The sequence below is a fragment of the Phyllostomus hastatus genome, unplaced genomic scaffold, assembly GCF_019186645.2.
Source record: "Phyllostomus hastatus isolate PE091 unplaced genomic scaffold, TTU_PhHast_1.1 phas_contig_86, whole genome shotgun sequence".
NCBI lineage: Eukaryota > Metazoa > Chordata > Mammalia > Chiroptera > Phyllostomidae > Phyllostomus > Phyllostomus hastatus.
Window position 1 is genome coordinate 7,213,441 of NW_025333977.1, and position 20,395 is coordinate 7,233,835.

Here is a 20,395-nt window from a genome sequence, read left to right on the forward strand (position 1 = left end):
TCCAGTAGCCCTAGGTAGAAGAGTATAATTTTTTACAAAATAATTGTAAAAAATATACAATTTTTTGTACTGGTCTTGGGATTACATATCTATTTTTGCTAAAAAAAGTATTGTTTTGGATTGCTAATAAGCTATAACTACTAACATCAGTAATAAAAATTTAAAGTATTCACGAAGCTGGGCTGAACACATGCTCTGAGGCCTACTGGACTGTGAGAAATCTGGTCAATCTATATGTTGACCAATCAGCTCTTGAGTGATTTACATGTTTTATCAGGAAAGAGTGAAAACTCACTCTTTCAATAGTAATTTTTTAAAAGTAGAAATATCTTTGTATTTTGGGGGCCTGTTTGGTGTATTCAAGTTCTTTCACAAAACGAATACCATGGTCCCAACTCAATATAATAGGTTGAAAAGATGTTCCTCGTTTTCTTCAGAAAGTTAATGTACCTTTTCCATATTTGTATTTGCTCAAAGATGAAGCTGTGTCTGGGAAATGCTTGAATAAAAGGACCGCAAAAGCAGAAAGCCCAGACTCTCAAGGTTTCATTCATTCAGCCAACACCCTGGAGCCCCTCCTTTCTGCAAGACACTGCTCAGTGCCACGTGGGGGCGGGGGTCGCACAACAGGTAGTCCCTGCTCTGAAGGAGCCATCTGCCCAAGCCCATCTAGGCGCTCTAAATAACCTAAAATTAACATGGCAGCTGCGCAGTTGACATGTCTTCAGTTACTACCGCGAGGTCAAGGATCAGCCCATAAACGCAGCTTCCCTTCCATAGGGTCCACGTCGCCCCTGCCACCCCCTTTCCTTCACACCCTGGTACTAGAGAAATGGAGGTCTACAGAGCTGGATTTAGAGCTCGCACTCCCAACATACAGGATGTCAGGGCACAGAGGGGCAAGGAGAGACCAAAGCAGGGAAGCCGAAGTCCAGACAGTCCAGGGACGTGGCCCGCGTAACCTCAAAGGCTCTGCCGCAAGTAGGCGGGCGGCAGGGCTCCGCTCGGTCCACAGAACGCGACTACACTACACCTCGGTGCTACCCTCGACGTGGGACTGGAAGGTCCGCGCGGGATAGTGGTGGCCCGGGCTCCGGGGGCGGGCTCTCAGGAAAGCCCCGCCCCCAGGGCCCGCCCCCGAGGCGCGCGAGCCCGTCCCGCGCGGCGCCAACCCTTTCCCGGGTCATCGCCCCTCCCCTCTTCCGGCCCGCGAGCCCCCAGCGCACTGCCTCAGGGTTGCGCTCGCCTGCTCGCTCGCGCTCGCTAGCCCGACGACGCGGGAGCCGCGCGAGCCGGACCAAGCTCGCCTTGCTCCCGGCCGCCGAGCGGCGGCCCCCTGAGGCGGGGCCCTTGGTTCTCCGCCCGAAGACGGTCGGGTTCGCCTTATCTACGGCTCCAGAGCGGCGGCGGCGGCGGTGAGGAGGCCGGGCCGGGGGAGGCGGGCACGGTGGGACTGAGGGCATGGGGGGGGGGGTGGTCCGGCCGCCCCTGCGGCCACGTCGAAGGCTCGCCGAGGGAGGCGCGCGCCGGAGAACCGGGAGGAGCGAGAGATCGAACCGAGTTGCATCGGCTCCGGCTGGGCGCGAAGAGAGCGCTGGGGACCGCGGGGGCGGCCGGCGGGGTTTCCGCGGGACCCTCGGCGGGATCGGGACGGAGGAGACGCCGCCTTGAGGCAGCTGCCACGTTTCCTTCCTTTCCCCTGCCGGTGGGCGGCTGCCCCGCGCCTTCCCACCCCCCGCCGCCCCCTTCTGCGTCCGCGCGGTGCCTGGGACCGGAGACCCCGGCTGTCCGAGGGTCGCGCCGGAGGGGAGCGGGGTCCTCGAACCGGGCCCCTCGGAGACCGGCCCGGGCACGGGGGCAGCGCGCCCGCGGGCAGACTGGGGAGGGGGCGCCCCCCGCCGGGCCGCGGGCGGGGGATGGGACCCGGGGCCCTTCCCCCTGACCTCGGGGAAGCCCCGATTGCACGAGTTGGACGCGCATCCAGGTCGTTCTTTGAGGAGCGGGTGGAGGTATCGGGTGCCTACTCACCTCGCACTCAGAGAGCCGAGCGTGAGGGCTTAGTGGCAGGTTTCGCGGCCCGGAGAGCCCGTCTCCGGGCCCCGCGGGGACCTCGGGGACCTCGGCGCCCCCGGCGTCCGGAGCCCGCCTCGCCCCGCCGCCGAGGCCGGTGCTGGGCGCCGCACCCCCGCCGCCGGGCGCCCGCGTCCTCAACCTTGGGAACGTCTAGCAGGGGAGACACTGTTTCTAGAAACGGTCGCGATGAGCTTTTCGTTACACGGAAGGGAAAAGGAGAAAGTTTGAAACTCCTGGAAGACGGGGCTGGGTTTCCTCCTGGGCTCCGTGCACGCCCGGGTGAGCCGAGGAGCCTCCGGAACAAAGTACAACTTGAGGAGCAGCCTCCGCGGTGACGACGTCCCGGGGTGACGTCACTGTGCGATGTTTAAAATGGGAGCTTTTCGCTCTCGGGGTGGGTGGAGGAATCGCGGCCACTTAACTCAGGGCGCCTAAGCTCTTCCGGTCCCTGTTTGCTTCTGGTTTCTCTCTCCCTGACTTGGTGACTCTGCCTCGCTGTACCTTCGGGTGCTCCTCGAGATCCCTGGCTGGGGGGCGGGGTTCCTTTTTCAGCTGTTCCAGGCATCATCCCTTCAAACTGAAAAAAAGTAATTCCATATGACTCATCTTGTGTTACAACCAACAGCAACCACTGAGTGGTTATTTCCTTCCTTTTCTTTTCGATACGAAACGGAGCAAAAATAAAAGGGAAAGCAAAACCCCAAACTCAAATATGTAGAGCACGGTTGGCAAACTTACTGAATGAGGAGAAGGATCCAGTTACAGATTCAGTACTTTTCTTGAGTGTGGTTCCTTGTTTTACTTGGTGGTGTGGAGGCTAATGTAGTTCCATCACCAACTTTTATCCCAAACCATATGTTAAATCGCAGTGGGGTTTTCATTTCCATCCTAAGGTGGTTGTATATGTGGCTTTGTAAAATGGGGATGGCTCACATTTTTTCAGGAGGAAAAAGGCTACACAGCATTTGTGGGAGGACTGGGGTTGTGTGTGCCTGCACCCTGTTGTGTGCAGCCTAGTGCCTGGTGCCTGGTAGCTGGCCATAGAAAGTGGATTTGGCATTCTAGGATTCCAGGAGGAAGGTTTGGGTGTCTTCCCATCCAGGATCAGGGTGGCTATGGCTGCCAGCACACCTCTCAGATAACTATATAGAATTTATTTCACAGTGAGATCCCTTGTTTGAATTTGCACAAGGAGTAAAGGAATCATCTTATGAAGAGAGACTTTTAAGAGCAGGTTTGAGAAAAGAAAAAGGAAGCTAACAATCACCTTTATTTTTTGAATGTGTGAGAACACAAACTATTGGGTTAGTTGGGTTTTATTCTAGACATAGCAGAGGCTGTAAGTCTTTAATAACTGGCTTCAAAAAAGGTGATGTTGCTTAGTAAATGCATCATCTGAATAACTCCAAGTTACTTCAGCCAAATGAATGAGCTCATCGTATAAAGACAGAATATACATTGAAACAATCCCAGGACATGGTTGTTTCTGCCTTTATGGATTAATCAATGATAAATAAGATATGCCATTTAAAAAATTCTCCTTGAGGCACTTCCAAAATGCAGCTAAATCTCTGATTATTTCTTTTAGTTTGATTTTCTATAGATGACCCTAAGTTTTAATTCTCTTAAATGTGTTCTCACAGAGGTACTCTTTTTTGTCATACCTGTTCCTGAAAGAATGCTTACCAGAAAGAATGCTATACTGGATTATAGCAGCTTTGTGGAAATATAATTCATGTGGCATATAATTCTTAGGTTTAAAATGTACAGTTTGTTGGTTTTAATATATTCATAAAGTTGAATAGCCATTATCACAGTCAATTTTGGGATATTCTTACAACCTCAAAAAGAAATCCTGTACTAATTGACATCACTCCTCTTTCCTCTCTGTCCCTAGTGCCCCGCTAAACCACTAGTCTACTTTGTATCTATATAGATTTACCTGTTCCAGACATTTAATATAAATGGAATTATGCAACTTTGTTCTTTTTGACTTGCTCCTCTAATGTAATGTATTCAAGACTCTCCCAGTGTTGTAGCGTATGTCATTATTTCATCCTTTTTGTTGCCCGATAATATTCCGCTGTGCATGTATACACCACACTTTATATGTCCACTCATCAGTAGATGAACATTTGGGTTGTTTCTACTTTATAGCTATTATGAATAATGCTGCTATGAACATTTGTGTACAATTTGTTGTAAGCATATGTTTTCATTTCTCTTGATTACATAGCTAGGAGCAGAACTGCTGGTACATATGGTAACCCTTTAACCTTTTTAGGAATGCCAAATTGTTTTCTATTGTGCCTCTACCGTACTTAATTTTAAATGAACTTTTTTGTTTTAAAATTCAAATTATTTCACAGAATTTTAAACTTAAGATATTACAGCTAAATATTGACGCATTTAATAAAAACTGTATACTGTAATGGTATTACAGTACTTTCTGAGTGATATCTCTGATTTTATTTTAACCAGTAGCAGCAATTTGTTGTGCTCTCTTTACTGAATTTTTTCACAGAGCTAAGTGGTAGAATTCTTAAATAGTATTTTATAAAGTCTTTGTGGCATAAATAGCGATTGTTCTCCACTCCAGATATGAGCCAATGAAACAAGATAAAATTGGAAGGAAGGCGAGATCAAGGAGGGATATTTTGCAGAGCTTTATCTTCCACTTTTTATATTTTGTTTTGAGAAAAACTACTTTATCTTTGCAGGGAAAATGAAGAACGAAATTGCTGCTGTTGTCTTCTTTTTCACAAGGCTAGTTCGAAAACATGATAAGTTGAAGAAAGAGGCAGTTGAGAGATTTGCTGAGAAGTTGACTCTGATACTTCAAGAAAAATACAAAAATCACTGGTATCCTGAAAAACCTTCAAAAGGACAGGCCTACAGGTAAAGGATTAGATTGGACAATTGGATTGGACTAAGTGAAGAGGCTGATCGGTTTCTAACATGCATGCAAGGCCAAAGGGCTAAAGGAGTCCAGTCCATGCCTTTTATAGTTTATTTGCAAAAGCAGAACTCTGGGGTATCTTGGTATTTTTTTCCTTACTTATTTTAAAATACATGTATTTGTTGGAGCCCCCCTGCCTGGACTTGGGGGGGGGTGATACTTTAGACTCATAGGAGTTAGTCTTCTTGTGGTTATAGTTTGGCTCCTACTTGAGTACATTCCTCTCTGTTATCACAGGTACTTGGGGTTTTTCACAATTCTAGGGGTACACTAAACCTATCATCCATAAATGGGCATGGTAGGAGTTGAGGGAAATGGGTCTCCTTGAATCTAAAAGTAAATTAAATGTTACATGTTTTACAAAAAAATAAAAATTTTATACAAATGGGAATCAAGATGATTAGATACCTAATACATTCTTTACATAGAATTAACTTTATACTATGCATAATTCTTTATTGTAGAAGCCAGTACAACTGTTTTATAGGTGAAGGCAACTTACCTATGATTCACAACTGGTAAATTAGTAGCTTTGAGATTTGAACTCAGATATAACTGACCCTAAATTCTTGTGGTCTTTCTGTATACCCCACTCTGAGAGGGAAGGTAATTCTCACTTGTAGCTGTTTTGTACTCTGGTTTATAAGTTACATTTACAGCTTGAAGTAAAGAAGAACAGACTCCTGTGGAACATGTCCTGGCATGCTTACTCCCTGCTATTGATGTTGACCGCTCAGGAACTTAGGTTGAGAATATTCTGCTAAACTCATTGGTTAAACCTCACCCAATTTGTGGATGTGGCCACAAAAAAAATTAAAGTGGAACAGTTGTGGCTATCATGAGTACAGAAATTCTTGTATTTATGGGTATTGTTATCCTGAAAGTTTTCTCCACAAAGCAGCACTTACGTGCTGTGATGTAAAAAGGACCTCCTTTTAGTCATTGAGCTCTTGCAAGTGCAAGACTATTCAAAGAATGTACACAGTAGGTGAAGATACAATTTGTTTCTCATTTGCTAAAAGTTAGGTGAGTGTGTGTTCTATTGAAAAAAGAATCAAAGCAATGTTATTTTTCCCCTTTGTTTTTACCCAAGAGCTTTCTTGGTAAATTGGAAATATGGTGAGTTAAAGCAGAAATGTGGATGTTCTAAATAAAACAATCTCAAGTTATTTTTTATCTTGTCCCTCAATTCTCTTAATTTTTTCTGCACATCTTCATTACTGATAGAGTGAACAGCTTTTGTGAGTTAGAGCTGTTGAGGCTTTTACACATATGTAATTGACATTGGTTGAAGGTGCATGGAAGTGCTGAGCCACTGTACTATTCCTGAGAAAAGGAGGCACTGTCAAGTAAATGCTTAAAGGTCACACAGTGTATAATTTCATTTCCATTACTTCTAAAAACTTGAGGCAAAAAATGTTAGCCAAAAAGGATTAAATTGGCATGTGATCAGAAGTATCATTATTAAGTCATTTAGAAGTTGTCTTTGAAGTAGAAAACAGACTTAATGCTAGGTCGTTAACCATTATAAAAATGAATCAATGATAGGATTAACCAGAGTTAGTATACTCTTCAATGCATAGAGTAGGGTAGAAGTGTTCTTTTTCTTCTAAAGTGTTTATAAATTAAAATTGTTTCTCTGCAATATGTACAAATAGATGGTTTTGGAGGGCAATTTGGCATTATTAAGATCTATAAAAAATATCCATACTCTTGAACAGTTAAGTCTCCTAAAAATCTATTCTAGGAACTTAATTAGAAATGTAGACAAATATGTATAAATATGGATGTTTCTTACACTTTATAATTGCAAAAAATTTGGGAAGAACTATACTGGTAACATTAATTGATAGACTATTTTTACGCATTGTTTAAAATCCTGTTTTAAAGAGTGGTTAATGGATAAGTAGTCATAGTATATAGAGTGAAAAACAGCATAAAATATATAAGGTATGTAAATTTTGTTAAAGCAGATACATACATTTTTTAAAGATTTTATTTATTTTTAGAGAGAGGGGGAAGGAGAAAGAGGAAGAGAAACATCAGTGTGTGGTTGCCTCTTGTGCGCCCCCCTACTGGGAACCTGGTCTGCAACCCAGGCATTTGTCCTGGCTGGGAATCAAACTGGCGACTCTTTGGTTTGCAGGCCTTCACTCAATCTACTGAGCTATACCAGCTGGGGAGCAGATACATATTTTTAAGCATAGAGCCTATATCAGTACATAGGAAAAACACATATTAAGATTACCCTTAACTCCTTTTGATTCTAGGATATGTGGAACTTTTTTTTTTTTTTAAATTCTCATCTGAGAATGTGTTTATTGATTTTTAGAGAGAAGGAAGGGACGGGGGGAGAGAGAGAAACATCAATTAGTTCCCTCATACACGTCCAGACTGGGAATTGAACCTGTAACCTATTCTGATGTATAGATGACACTCCAACCAACTAAGCTACCTGGCCAGGGCTACATGGGCCTTTTTTTTTAAAAAAAAATGTATTTTTAGATAGAGGGGAACAGAGGGAGAAAGAACAGAAGAGAAACATTCGAAACTGGGAGTGTGCAAATTGGTCGTGAAGAAAGGGCTGGTGAAATGGCTTAATCTAAATTCACCCAGTACTAGTTCTAGGGCTAGTACCAAAACTTGGGTTCTCTTGATTTCTTAGTTGTTGGCAATAAATACTTTCATTGTAAATACTATTTCTCTATATAAGTAGAATGCTCATTTTAACATGTATTTTGCATTTGTATTGGGAGGCATCTTTGAACATTCTCACTTATTTTGACAACTATTAAAAATAAAACCCTTGCATAACAGAATTTAAATGAAATAAGCCAATAACACTTTGGATTATATTTTAATCTTACGTATGGTTCTGTGTCCTTGACTAATTCTAGTTTTATACAACAGTTACAGGTAAGACAGAGGACATTCTTCTTAACACTTATTTTATTATCTGGGATATATAAGCAAGGCAATCACAGATCAAAATTTGTCATGAGAATTTCCAAATACTATTTGAAACACTGGTGGAGGTCTTGTTGGAGGTTTTCTTATTTACGAACTTGGCCTATGAAAACATTTGCCTTAAGAGCTCTAATTTCATACAGCTTTCATACTTCTTGCTCATATAATGTACATGTTGAGTAGTTTCTAGGTAAAATGAAGTAGAATCAGTTTTAATGATTTCCCTGGGCTCACACAGATGCCCATTTCTTTTTATCAGCCTGGGTAGTCTTATTGATGCCGCCTCTGCCTTTAGTTCCCATTTATTATCTAGGAACACTTTTAAGTTCTCTGCAGGGATATTTTTTTTCATTCATATTGGCAAATACTAAAAGATGTAGTGAGGCTTATGACCATGATTCAGTTAAAGCTGTTAACATGACTCTACTTTATTGTAGATGCATTCGTGTTAATAAGTTTCAGAGAGTCGATCCTGACGTCTTGAAAGCCTGTGAGAACAGCTGCATCTTGTACAGTGACCTGGGCTTGCCAAAGGAACTCACTTTGTGGGTGGACCCATGTGAGGTGTGCTGTCGGTGAGTTTTTTAATTTGGTGGCTGAACTGATTACCATTCTGGAATTGACTTCATTAAATTCTTCTAGGTAGTGCCTGCCTGTGTATCTTTATAGCCAGAAGTTGGTTGCTTGGCTTCCTGAGATGTGGATTTTGTAAAGTACTTTTTATGAGGTGATAGGAAGTAACTGGTTACATTTCTATTTTACAGATAAAGAAACTAAAAATCTTGATTGGACAGGGTTTTTCTGTAACTTTGTAAAGAAGTTTATTGTAGATCAAGAAATAAAATTGACCTAGACTCCTGTAGGTCAGTTCTTCTTTCATTGGTGGTACACTTGTCTTTCCTGTTTTCAAATTAGGAAATAAGCTAATCTTAAATAATACTGGATAATAAATTTTAGTTGGTCTCTGTTTCTGTTTGTTTCTGTTCTTGGCCTCCCTTTTTGATTTTTAAGTGACTGGTTGATATTTTTATGGTTTTCATAATGGAAATTACTTTTTGTCTCCTAATGAACAGAATTGTAAAAGGTGAGTGGTAGGTCTGAAATCTAATTGTACTCCATTCATTCTAGAAATATTCAGTTGTGGGCCAGGCTTCTTAGCTGCGGCATTTCTGAAAATGAAAGTGTCATAAGTCCTTCAGGTAGTTCAAAATGTAATAAATTAGAAGAAAGAATAAGCAGATTATAATGGAATGATTTGTGCTATAATAGGAAAATGTATAAAATGCGGTGGTTGATGGCGCAATGGAAAAATTAGTGCTCTGCTGAGTCAAAAAAGACTATTTGAGTAGGTGATTTGATACTTGAGTCAATTGGGGAAGGATGAGTTGCACTTGACTAGGTAACGAGGTAGGAAGGACCTTTCCAGGCAGGAGGAACAGCATGAGCAGATGCTTGGAAACCCCAGTGAGTAATTTACTAGAGCTCTTTCTTTAGGATTATTTCTCTTTAATTTTGAGGAACAATTCACCTGTTGACTGTAGTAGAGATGCTTTATGATGTAACCCTAATACATTCCAAATGTTCATATTAATAATAGCCTTTGACTTGATCTTCAACAATGAAAGTGGAGGTGAAGACATGTCAAAAATGCGTGGTGGTTCTTTCACTGAATTTCCTGGCCTGTCCTGGACTAAATAAGGACTCAACTGAGGCCAGGGTGAGACTGGAGACTGACCACTGAAACACTGGCAGAAAGACCTCAGTATATGAGAAATATAGCTATCACAAAGCTATTGTATTAAATTGCTTGCATTTTTATTAGGACTGCACTTAGATGCTGATGGACCCTTCCTTATTAAACACAGTTCTTTAAGTAGTTGTGTAGTTTTTCAACTAATACAAGATTGTAAGCAGCATATGAAAGGGGGTTGCTCACAGTAGTCAGGCTACAAAAAAACCCCAGTCATGGTCTGACATAGAGGTGGGTGTGAAGAAGCTGAAGAGTTGGTACAAATGTGTTATTACACAGTCAAATAATGAATATTTAATACAATGACTTTAAATCATTAGGAAAAAGTTTCTATGTCCAAGAATGTTTAAGAAAGTTGGGTAATTATATGAGCACTTTGGACAAATTTATTTGAAATGTTTAAACCATGGCACCTGAATTAAAGATAAAAGCTTTAGTTATATGGACATTGTACCTAAGTGGGTACATTATTATGATGCCAGATAATGAAAAGTTATTGTGTTTTCATCTATCTGGTTAATATAAGAAAATTTTTGTATTCAGTAGCTTTCTAATTTATACATGATTAAAATTTTGCCAAATAATGGCTGAGATGTGAAATATTTTTACATGGTTAATAGAAAGCACCTTAAGAATGTGGAGGTCTCCGTCAGTGATAACCCCCAAAAGAAAGATGGTTAGCAATTCAGTAGAGATGATACCATAAGCTAGTAGAGGAGATTGAAGTAGTGATTAGTGCTTTTGGACCAAACTAGAAAGAAAGAACTGAAAATTAAAACAAACCTCATCTAGCAGTTAGTTATATTATATAACAATACATATCTGAATAATAACTAACAATGACTAGAGACTAACTGAAGGTTGTGAAGAAAATTGAAATGCACTCAAAGATAACATTCTTCATAGTCTGAGTTTACATCAGGATAGAAAATTGGAAGGGTGCATAGTGTTGGGAACTTAAACAGTTAGTGAAATATTTGAAAAGATACAGAATGGATAACACATCTTTCCAATAAAGAGAATTTGGCAGTTTTACTACCTACTCAACATAGTTCTATAACTTTTTTTTTTTTTTTTTTAATTTTCTGGGACTTCAGGCCAAGATGGAGGCATAGGTAGACACACTGTGCCTCCTCGCACAACCAAGATAGGGACAGCAGCAATTTAGAAACAATAACAACCAGAACTGACAGAAAATTGATCTGAATGGAAGTCGGACACCAAGAAGTTAAAATAGACACGTTCATCCAGACCGGTAGGAGTGGTGGAATCAGGTATCCAGGCGTGGGTCGAGGTGCGGAGAGCAGGGAGCATTGGGACCAGGCGCATAAGGCATCTGGGGCGTGCAAGACCGCAGCAGGTGGACCCTGAGTGCGCAAGCGGCAGCTGGCAAACCCCAGCTGAGGGGTGGCAACTGGCAGACCCAGCAAGGCGGGGATTGTGAAGCAAGGCACTACATGCAACTCAGGATCACAGCGCTGGGAAATAGAGCCTTGGGGTACTGATTGAAAACACCTGTGGGGGCTGAGGTGCAGGGAGAGACTCCCAGCCTCACAGGAGAGGTTGTTGGAAAGTCCCATGGGGTGCACAAGCCACCCACACGAGAATTGGCACCAGAGGGGCCCAGTTTGCTCGGAGGAAGCGGCGGAAGGGACTGAGGTCAGATGGAGAGCAGAGCAAGTGCCGTTGTTCCCTCTGGGACCCTGCCCCCACACACATCACAACCCAGTGACTGGGGTGCCCCACCCTGGTAAACACCTGAGGCTCCACCCCTTATACATAACAGGCACTACCAGACCAAAGCGGGGGGGCTCAAATAGAAGTGAAAGCCCCAGAACCTGTACTTTTAAGTGACCGAGAGATAGCCAACCTACGAGATGCACAGTTCAAAGCACTGGTGATGATGCTCACAGAATTCATTGATTTTGGTCTCAAATTAGATGAAAAAAAATGAAGGCTACAATAAGTGAAATGAAGAAAAATGCACAGGGAACCAATAATGATGGAATGAGACCTGGGTCTCATCAGTGGAGTGGACCAGAAGGAAGAAAAAAACATACAATCAGAAAAGAATAAAGAAAGAAGAATTCAAAAAAATGAGGAGAGGCTTAGGAACCTCCAGGACATCTTGAAATGATCCAACATCCGAATTATAGGGGTACCAGAAGAGGAAGAGCAACAAGTGGAAAACTTATTTGAACAAATAATAAAGAACTTCCCCAGTCTGGCAAAGGAAATAGACTTCCAGGAAGTCCAGGAAGCTCAGAGTCCCAAAGAAGTTGGACCCAAGAAGGAATACACCAAGGCACATCATAATTACATTAGCCAAGGTAAAAATGAAGGAGAGAATCCTAGAAGCAGCAAGAGATAAAGGGACAGTAACCTACAAAGGAGTTCCCATCAGACTGTCAGCTGATTTCTCAAAAGAGACCTTACAGGCAAGAAGGGGCTGGAAAGAAGTATTCCAAGTCATGAAAGACAAGGACCTATATCCCAGATTACTCTATCCAGCAAAGCTTTCATTTAGAATGGAAGGGCAGATAAAATACTTCTCAGATAAGGTCAAGTTAAAGGAGTACATCATCACCAAGCACTTATTTTATGAAATGTTAAAGGGACTTGTTTAAGAAAAAGAAGATCAAAAACATGTATAGTAAAATGACAGCAAACTCACCGTTATTAAACACGTAAAACAAAAACATAAACTAAGCAAACAGCTAGAACAGGAACAGAACCACAGAAATGGAGATCACATGGAGGGTTAGCGACAGGAGAGTGGGGGGGGGGGAAGGTACGGAGAATAAGTAGTATAGATGGTAGATAGAAAATAGATGGGGAGGGCAAGAATAGTATGGGAAATGTAGAAGCTAAAGAACTTACGACACGTGGACATGAACTAAAGGGGGGGATGTGGGTGGGAGAGGGTGTGCAGGGTGAAGGGGAATGAAGGGGGGAAATGGGACAACTGCGGTAGCATAATCAAAATATATTTTTAAAAAAAGAGGAAACTCTGATACAGAAAGAGACACCAGGGACGCACGTGTCTAGAGGAAAAACCATGTGGAAGTGTCAATAACAGGGCAACCATCTGCAGGCCAAGGAAAGAGGCCTCAGAGGAAACCAACCCTACTGGCACCTTGATCTTGGATTTCCAGCCTCCAGAGCTGTGAGAAAATAAATTTCTGTTGTTTAAGCCAAAGAGAATTTTTTTTTCTGTGATCCTTTCTTTTCCTGATAAAGAGCCTTAGATACTATTGATTGCTTCAAATTAACTAAATTGACCTTAATGTTTTAGTAGTGTATCATTAAAAAATGGAAAGTTTAAAAGTTGTTCATTACTAATTCTAAGGAATTAACTATACATTCTAACGTTACTGTAATACAGTAAAGCAACTTTACTTACCGTGAAGAGAGCACTCATACCAAAAGACTACAAAAGGAAAGATGTAGAACTTAATTGAACTTGCATGTCAAAGAAATCTGAGTTAATACAGCTGATCCTACAATCATTAGCTGTCTGCCCCTGATTTAGGTTTCTGTTCCTATAAAGGCAGGGATTTTTCTCAAATTTCCTGCCTTTCTGTTTTGCTTGAATTTTGACTCCATTAATGGACAAAATTGAAGGTAGGCCTAAGTCCATTGTTTATAATGACATTAACATATGAATTAACCTTTGATAGTATCATGATTTGCCTAGCCTTTAAATGCTGGAGAGGACAGAAGGGTAAATTTCCATCGCTAAAAACCCTATGCTAAGTAAACTTGAAATAATAATACATGAATTCTGTATTGTGAGGAACTTGCCCAACCGTTCAGGCATCTGATACTAAGAAGAATCACCAGCAGAAGACCAGCCAGTATCTAACCAGCTCCAGTTTCCTCACACTGCAAATAGGAAACTGAGGCCTGGAGAGACTAAATTACCTGCCTCTAGTCACAGAACTAGTTAATGGCCCAGCCAGAACCAGAAACTTGTCCAGTGCTCTTTCTGCCATCCTGTAGCAACTCCTTTTATGAGGTAAACTGAAAAAGAAGAGTTATGCTCCATATTCAGGTAGCATTTATAGCCCAATTCAGCCTGTGCAAATGGAAGATAGCACAGCTATATGAATACACAGAACTCACCTACGAGACTACTTGATTTCTATATAAACTTTCAAAGGCTTTATTGCAGTTAGGCTGTTTATTGTAAATATCTTGATTTAGAAGTAAGTTGAGACAGGTTATTTGGAATGAAGTTAATTGATGTCAATTATAGTTAACTTTATTTTTATTGAAGTTGTATTTGTTTTTTAAGCTTAGAATCACTTTTTCTAACTTTAATTACATATTGTGTAAGAATTGCCTAACAGTTAATATCCTTTGTCCTAATATTTACTAGAAATTGTTTCACCATTTTTATGTTGTACAATCTATTTAAATAAATTTGTGGATTTTTCCTTTGGCCTCTGAATGAAAATGACTACTTTTACTGTTTGCTGTGCTGTATTATACCCTTATTGCAGAAATGGTTTTCCTTTTTTGAAATAACCAACAGCCAAAGTTACACATTTTGACAACTATTTTTCTTAGATCAAGTCTTTAAAAACATTTTGGAAGTAGAAAAAGGCTTATTTGACTCTTTAAAAAATTAAAATGAGAGGTGAATAGTTATGCTAGGAATCACTATGAGGTATACAGTATAGTTCAAGCAAAACCCCTTTATTTCCTCAACCACCGTTTTTTCTTTAACCTCAGCAGTTGCCTCAATTCTTATTTTTGTCTGAATATAAGAAACAGGCCCCTTTGTGTTTAGTCATGATAAAAGTAAATGTCATAAGAAATATCTAGTTGATTTGTGACTTGAATTACTAGGATCTGTAGTATAGGGATCACTTTAAAATATATTAGAGTTTACTTTAATGGTACATAAAAATGTAATCAAAACAATGAATTTCTCTTTGATGTTTGAAATAAGTGTTTAGGTGACAGTAGAAAAGAAAATTGAAAAAGAATAGAGTCACTTTTATCTGAAGTTCAGTGGATCAGAAGTAAAAAACTGTGGCCTGCCTGCTGGCATGAAGCTAGGTTAGGATATTATATATGTAAGATCAAGTTCTAGGAGGGTCCCTTCTTTGCTCTGGAACAGTGACATGTCCAGACCAGTTTAATTGTTTCTATGACCATGTTGATGTGACTTCAAGGTTTGTAAGATTTTTTTTTTTAATTCTTAGGTATGGAGAAAAAAACAATGCTTTCATTGTTGCCAGCTTTGAAAATGAGGATGAGAACAAGGATGAGATCTCTAAGAAAGTTACCAGGGCCCTTGATAAGGTTACCTCTGATTATCATTCAGGATCCTCTTCTTCAGATGAAGAAACGACAAGTAAAGAAATGGAAGTGAAATCCAGTTCAGTGACTGCAACCCCAGGTCCCATGTACCAGGTAACCATGAAACAGCTTTATATTGAAAGTCCATGAGGAGGGCTTGCCAAGTCATTTCATGTTGTTCAAGGTTTCTCTGATTTGAGATTCCAGATTACAGTTGTCTTTCCACGTGAAGTTGTTCTCTGAGATGTAACTAGGCATCCTGAGTCACTTTATCAGAGGTCAGCTTTACTACCCAATAAGTAGGATAAACGTGTTTCAAAGAGTGTGTGGAAAGAGAAAAATAAGTGTAATAAAGTGTTCCTGGTATTTTTAAAGTCCTTACTGTATTCAAAAATAGCCACTCATTTTTTGTAGTCTCTAACACTTCTAGTTCATACCTTTGGGTTTAACTTTCTTGTTCTTTACTTTTCCGTGTTCTAAGAGAAATCTCACTAAATTATATTTTAGTTAATTTTCACTCAAGCCAAAATATAGTACCTCCTTTACTTTAACAGTTGAAGAGTTAATGTAGTTACCATACAGGCACTTACAGGATATGTTCAGTTATTTACAATTTATACCCCACATGCCAAAGAACATTTAATATATTTATAAAAATTCTTAACAACAGTAATTCTCAACCGAAAAGATATTTTAGAGTAAAAAATATTTAAAGAAATCTTTGAGTTGAGCCTTATTCTGTGCTTGAACACTTTTCTAATTTTAAGCACAGCTGAGCCTTGAATGATATGGGTATAACTACATGAGTCCACTTAATGTGGATTTTTTCAATAAATACCTGTATTGTTTTTAGTCCGAGATTGGGAGTTTGAGGATGTGGAGGACCGACCATATGCATTAATCTATGCCATTTTATATAGAGGACTTGAGTATTTGCAGATTTTGATATCTCTGGGATCCTGGAATCAATCTCCTGCTGGTATCAAGAGACAACTAGTTAAGCTTTTAGGGGAGTCAAAAGTTAATACATCAATATTTACAGGAGAGGGCGGTATATCCAACTCCCATATTGTTCATGGGTCAACTCTATACTTTTAAATATACTTGTTTTTACTATTTTGGCCTTAGACTTAATGAAACATACCAAGTTTACAGCAGAGTTGGGTTTGTGCTGAAATGAGAATTTAGACCTTCATAAGTAAGAAATAAGAGTTACCAGTTTTGAATATGAACAATGAAACCTTTAAATTTAACATACATTTATATAGTGAGCATTCTCTCAATGTTACTTCATTTTTTATTTCTCCTTTTATTTTTTAGTTGCATTATCCTTCCTAAGTTTTAAAGGAAGATTAGTTCTAAAGATTACTTACTATATTGTATATGTATATATGTGTATTATAGGATACAACACCTGCACCTGCTTTTAAAAACAACACCAAACAGGATAAAAGTGTAACAGTGACAAGCCTTTCCTCTACCGCCAACCACTACTAGTCCTATGCCCTTATAGTGATTCCCTTATTTTTGTATTCTTTCTGAGAGATTTTGTATATAGTAACATTTTTAGGACCTTTGCCTTAAATATGGTGTGTTTTCCCCCTCTTTGCATAATTTGTTATATATTGCAAATTACCATTGTTAAATTGCCTGGAAGTCATTCAGATATGTCCAATTTTACCTCAGAATTTTGTTAGTTATTTAACAAAGCAAGAATATAAAATCCAAATTGAACTGATTGCTGCTAATATTTTATAATTAAATTGCCCTTTAATATTTAGATTTTACTTTAAAATTAAATTATATTTATTTTCCACCCACATTGAAAGACTGTTAGGATAAAATTATAATAGGAAATGAAAGTCTGTTGTGCTTTTTAAATAAAACATTACTTTTTTCACATTATATCTACTAACAAAAAAAATTTCATGACAGAAAAGCCTGGTATATGCCATTGTGTAGAAAGCTGGTGCAAGTGGCCAATTTTAATTTTTTTTTTTTTTTTAAGAGAAGAAGAACCACCTAGTGGGTATCTGACACCATACACAGAAAAATTTTAATTTGGGATGGATCACAGACCTAAAAATATAAGCTAAATCTCTTGATGTTTTTGGAAGAAAATATAGGGAGATTTCTGGTTGCTTCAGAGGGCTATATTTGAGTTTATTCATTTTCACTTAACTTAGAAAACACTGATTGATCACCTGTTTTTAACATACAGGATGGGGCAAAAGGTTTAGAGTTGTTTATATGGAAAATAATACAATCATTTATAAATAATAGAAGAATAAACTGTGTATTATGTACTCAAAATTATGAACCTGTTTTTGCCCCACCCTATATTTAGACTTAACCTTAGGAATGTCGCTCTTTGGGTGAGTGGTTTTGTTTTTCTTTAATAAGGAATCTGAAAATTCACCTGGTTTTTACATAACACATGACTAATTTTTTTTTCTTTGAATTGACTTGCTGTTTTCTCTTTCTTACAGATTTCAGAACTTATATTCCCACCTCTTCCTATATGGCACCCTTTGCCCAGAAGAAAGCCAGGAATGTACCGAGGGAATGGTCATCAGAGTCACTACCCTCCTCCTGTTCCATTTGGTTATCCGAATCAGGGAAGGAAGAATAATAAACCTTATCGTCCAATTCCAGTAACATGGGTGCCTCCTCCTGGAATGCACTGTGACCGAAATCACTGGATTAATCCGCACATGTTAGCACCTCATTAGCTGCTTTTGATTCTATTGGTGTTGAGAGAAGGTAGAATAAGCCTGACTACATATTAAAAGTTAAAAGTTCATACTCATAGTAGTAAAGTTAGATGGGTTAAACCATCAAACTTATTTTTATAGAGAAGTTATTGAGAATAATCTTTCTTAAAAATATATGCACTTTAGATATATTGATATAGTTTGAGAAACTTTATTAAAGTTAGTCAAGTGCCTGAGTTTTTAATATTGGACTTGAGTATTTATATGTTGTGCATCAACTCTGTTGCATACAAGAACACTGTAGGAGTGGACGATCTGTTCTAGCACCTTGGAGCATTTACTTTGTGGAGAGTATGTAAGTTATTTATACACAAGGAAATATATTTTATGTTACTGTTTAGAAGAATTGTGTGAAATCATGTAGTTGCAAATAAAAAGTAGTTTGAGGCATGACAATGTGTGCTTCTGTTCTGTGCACAAAAAAGGGAGAGCAAAGGGGATGTTTCACTTCATTGTTTAATTAAACATTTAGCAAAGAAAAAAGGTAAACATTTCCTTTAAAAAAATCAACTTTATAAAAAAACCATACTTTCCCCAAAGGCTACAATATCAAAATAAGTATATAAAAAGTCTAAAATTTGTTAGTAGCTTGTTGAAAATATAAACATAAAACATCTTTCAAAATATTAAAGTCACTGTACATAGAATTTTCCTAACCAAGAATTTGCCCTATACTAATTTGGTATGGCATTTGACTTATGTGCATAATGCTGTTGCATAAAGCAGAAATGTCCTTTCAGCCACTCTAATTTCTGTGCCATGTGCTTTTGCCCAACATGTTGAAGTCTTTAGTAGAGGTCCAAAATAAAGCAAAATAGAACAGTACTTAGGATTCTTCAGTGGTCCTTCTTATTTATACCACTGTAATTCCATCAGTCTTGTAAGTGTACTCGGACTACAAAAAGAGAAAAGGAGGTATAAGAATTTGGTTCCCAAAGTAAATTTTAAAACACTAAGATCAATAATTTTTTCCATCTCTAACATCTAAATTATTTAACTTAGAGAAATCATTATTTGCTAGTCATTAGATGGCCTGGCCATTTTAAGTATTCCTGTTGTCATTTTTTCTGATAAGTTCTATTGAGGTATAGGATACCAGAGAAGTACACAAATCATAAGGATATGTAGCTCAAAAAGATTTTAAAGTATGAAAATGAAGTTTGCAAAATCAATGTAATGCTTAATTTTAAACCTTAGATACTTTTCTTGTTTTAATGTTATTGTACTCTTTGATAAAGACATACACAGCTATTAACATATTTCCAAACCATATCTACTTTTCTTCCAGAAATACAGGAGGTTGGCAAAAGTAAGTTTTTAGTTGTGAGTATATGAAAATTTATTATCATTGTATGTACCATACAGCAAACTGTAAACCTACTTTTGTCTACCCCTGTATATAGTGGATGCCTGTTCAGACTTCAGTTTACTTTTCTAGGGGTAATTAGCATCACCAGGCAGATTAGTTGTATTTAAGTTTTAGTTTTTAAAACTTGAGAGAGTTTTATGTGGTAATGGCAGCTTTGTGGTCAGTTGTAAAGGTGACAGGTTTCAAGTATTTTTGTCATGGAGTTAGCATTTAAGTTTGCTCATGTAATTAGAAGCTTGTTGGGAAAATCAGAAGTATACTACCATACTGTCATAAAAGGAAGTATTTTGGGTACACCTCTAGTATCCAGACCTTTCCATATAAGATACTGTAAAATCTAAATCTCTTATTTGTTTTGATGACTAAATGGCAGGGTGTGTAGGAGAAAATGCTGATTTTGAACTTGTATATTAGATGAACTACCTGTAGAGATTTCCAGCTTTTATTTCAGTTCACCCCCCCACACTTTGTCCTAAAATTAATTTAAAGCAAAAGAAAGCTGTTATCAATATAGTTTTTCCAATCCATTTCTTTTCTTTTTTTTTTTTAAGATTTTACTTATTTTTAGAGAGGGAAGGGCGGGAGAGAGAGAGAGAAACATCAATGTGCGGTTGCTGGGGGTCATGGCCTGCAACCCAGGCATGTGCCCTGACTGGGAATTGAACCTGCGACACTTTGGTTCGCAGCCTGCGCTCAATCCACTGAGCTATGCCAGCTAGGGCTCCAATCCATTTCTAATGAAGATCATCTTTCTCAGCATCTTTCTCCTGGGTCTTCAAGTCAGTCTAGTAAGCATGGGATACAAAAGTTTCTAACTTTCAGTGGTAAATAGCACTAAGTTGTAAGATGTCTGAAGTCTCTCTTATATGACTAGGATTGTTCTAATGAAGATAAAGTGTGGCTGCATAATAGCTTGAAAGCCTTATCAGGCAGGTTTTAACAGGAGTGGTTTGTGAGTGAATGATAATTGCCTTAATTCTTTTATTTTGCATTTGTAGATACAATTGTAAAGTTCTAAATTTAGAGGTTAAACTTGGACATAGAAATTTTTAAAAACTCTTGGTAAATTTTATTACACCAATAAGTACAATACTTCTGGCTTTTTAGTGTATAATATTTGTTTCAAAGTATTTAACTTTTTAGCAAACTTCTATGATTTTAAGCTGATAAAGCATTCATGTTGACTTTCTACT

The 20,395-nt window shown here is 39.0% G+C and overlaps 2 protein-coding genes across 3 annotated transcripts in view; one reads left to right on the top strand and one right to left on the bottom strand.

The window, feature by feature from the left end:
• The first annotated feature begins 1,211 nt into the window (after positions 1–1,211).
• BTG3 (BTG anti-proliferation factor 3) lies at positions 1,212–18,226 on the top strand. Its single transcript, XM_045852116.1, has 5 exons — positions 1,212–1,415; positions 4,794–4,971; positions 8,437–8,574; positions 14,963–15,173; positions 17,549–18,226. Exons 2-5 carry the CDS (start codon positions 4,799–4,801, stop codon positions 17,789–17,791), a joined length of 765 nt encoding a protein of 254 aa, XP_045708072.1. The 5' UTR covers positions 1,212–1,415; positions 4,794–4,798; the 3' UTR covers positions 17,792–18,226.
• A 98-nt stretch (positions 18,227–18,324) lies between these two features.
• Positions 18,325–20,395, bottom strand: part of CXADR (CXADR Ig-like cell adhesion molecule) — a 50,678-nt gene continuing 48,607 nt past the window's right edge. For both annotated transcript variants that reach the window (XR_006787232.1, XM_045852114.1), the window contains one exon: positions 18,325–18,728. Coding sequence is in view for 1 of the 2 variants with exons in the window: in XM_045852114.1 (XP_045708070.1) it covers positions 18,687–18,728 (42 nt within the window). In the remaining variant the exon portion in view is untranslated. The remainder of the gene's footprint in view (positions 18,729–20,395) is intronic.

Excerpts from the sequence above, each read along its gene's own strand:
- BTG3 (XM_045852116.1), top strand. The coding sequence starts at position 4,799 with ATGAAGAACGAAATTGCTGCTGTTGTCTTCTTTTTCACAAGGCTAGTT. Across the intron at positions 4,972-8,436 it reads TCAAAAGGACAGGCCTACAG|ATGCATTCGTGTTAATAAGT; the intron begins GTAAAGGATTAG and ends ACTTTATTGTAG. Across the intron at positions 15,174-17,548 it reads CCCCAGGTCCCATGTACCAG|ATTTCAGAACTTATATTCCC; the intron begins GTAACCATGAAA and ends TCTTTCTTACAG.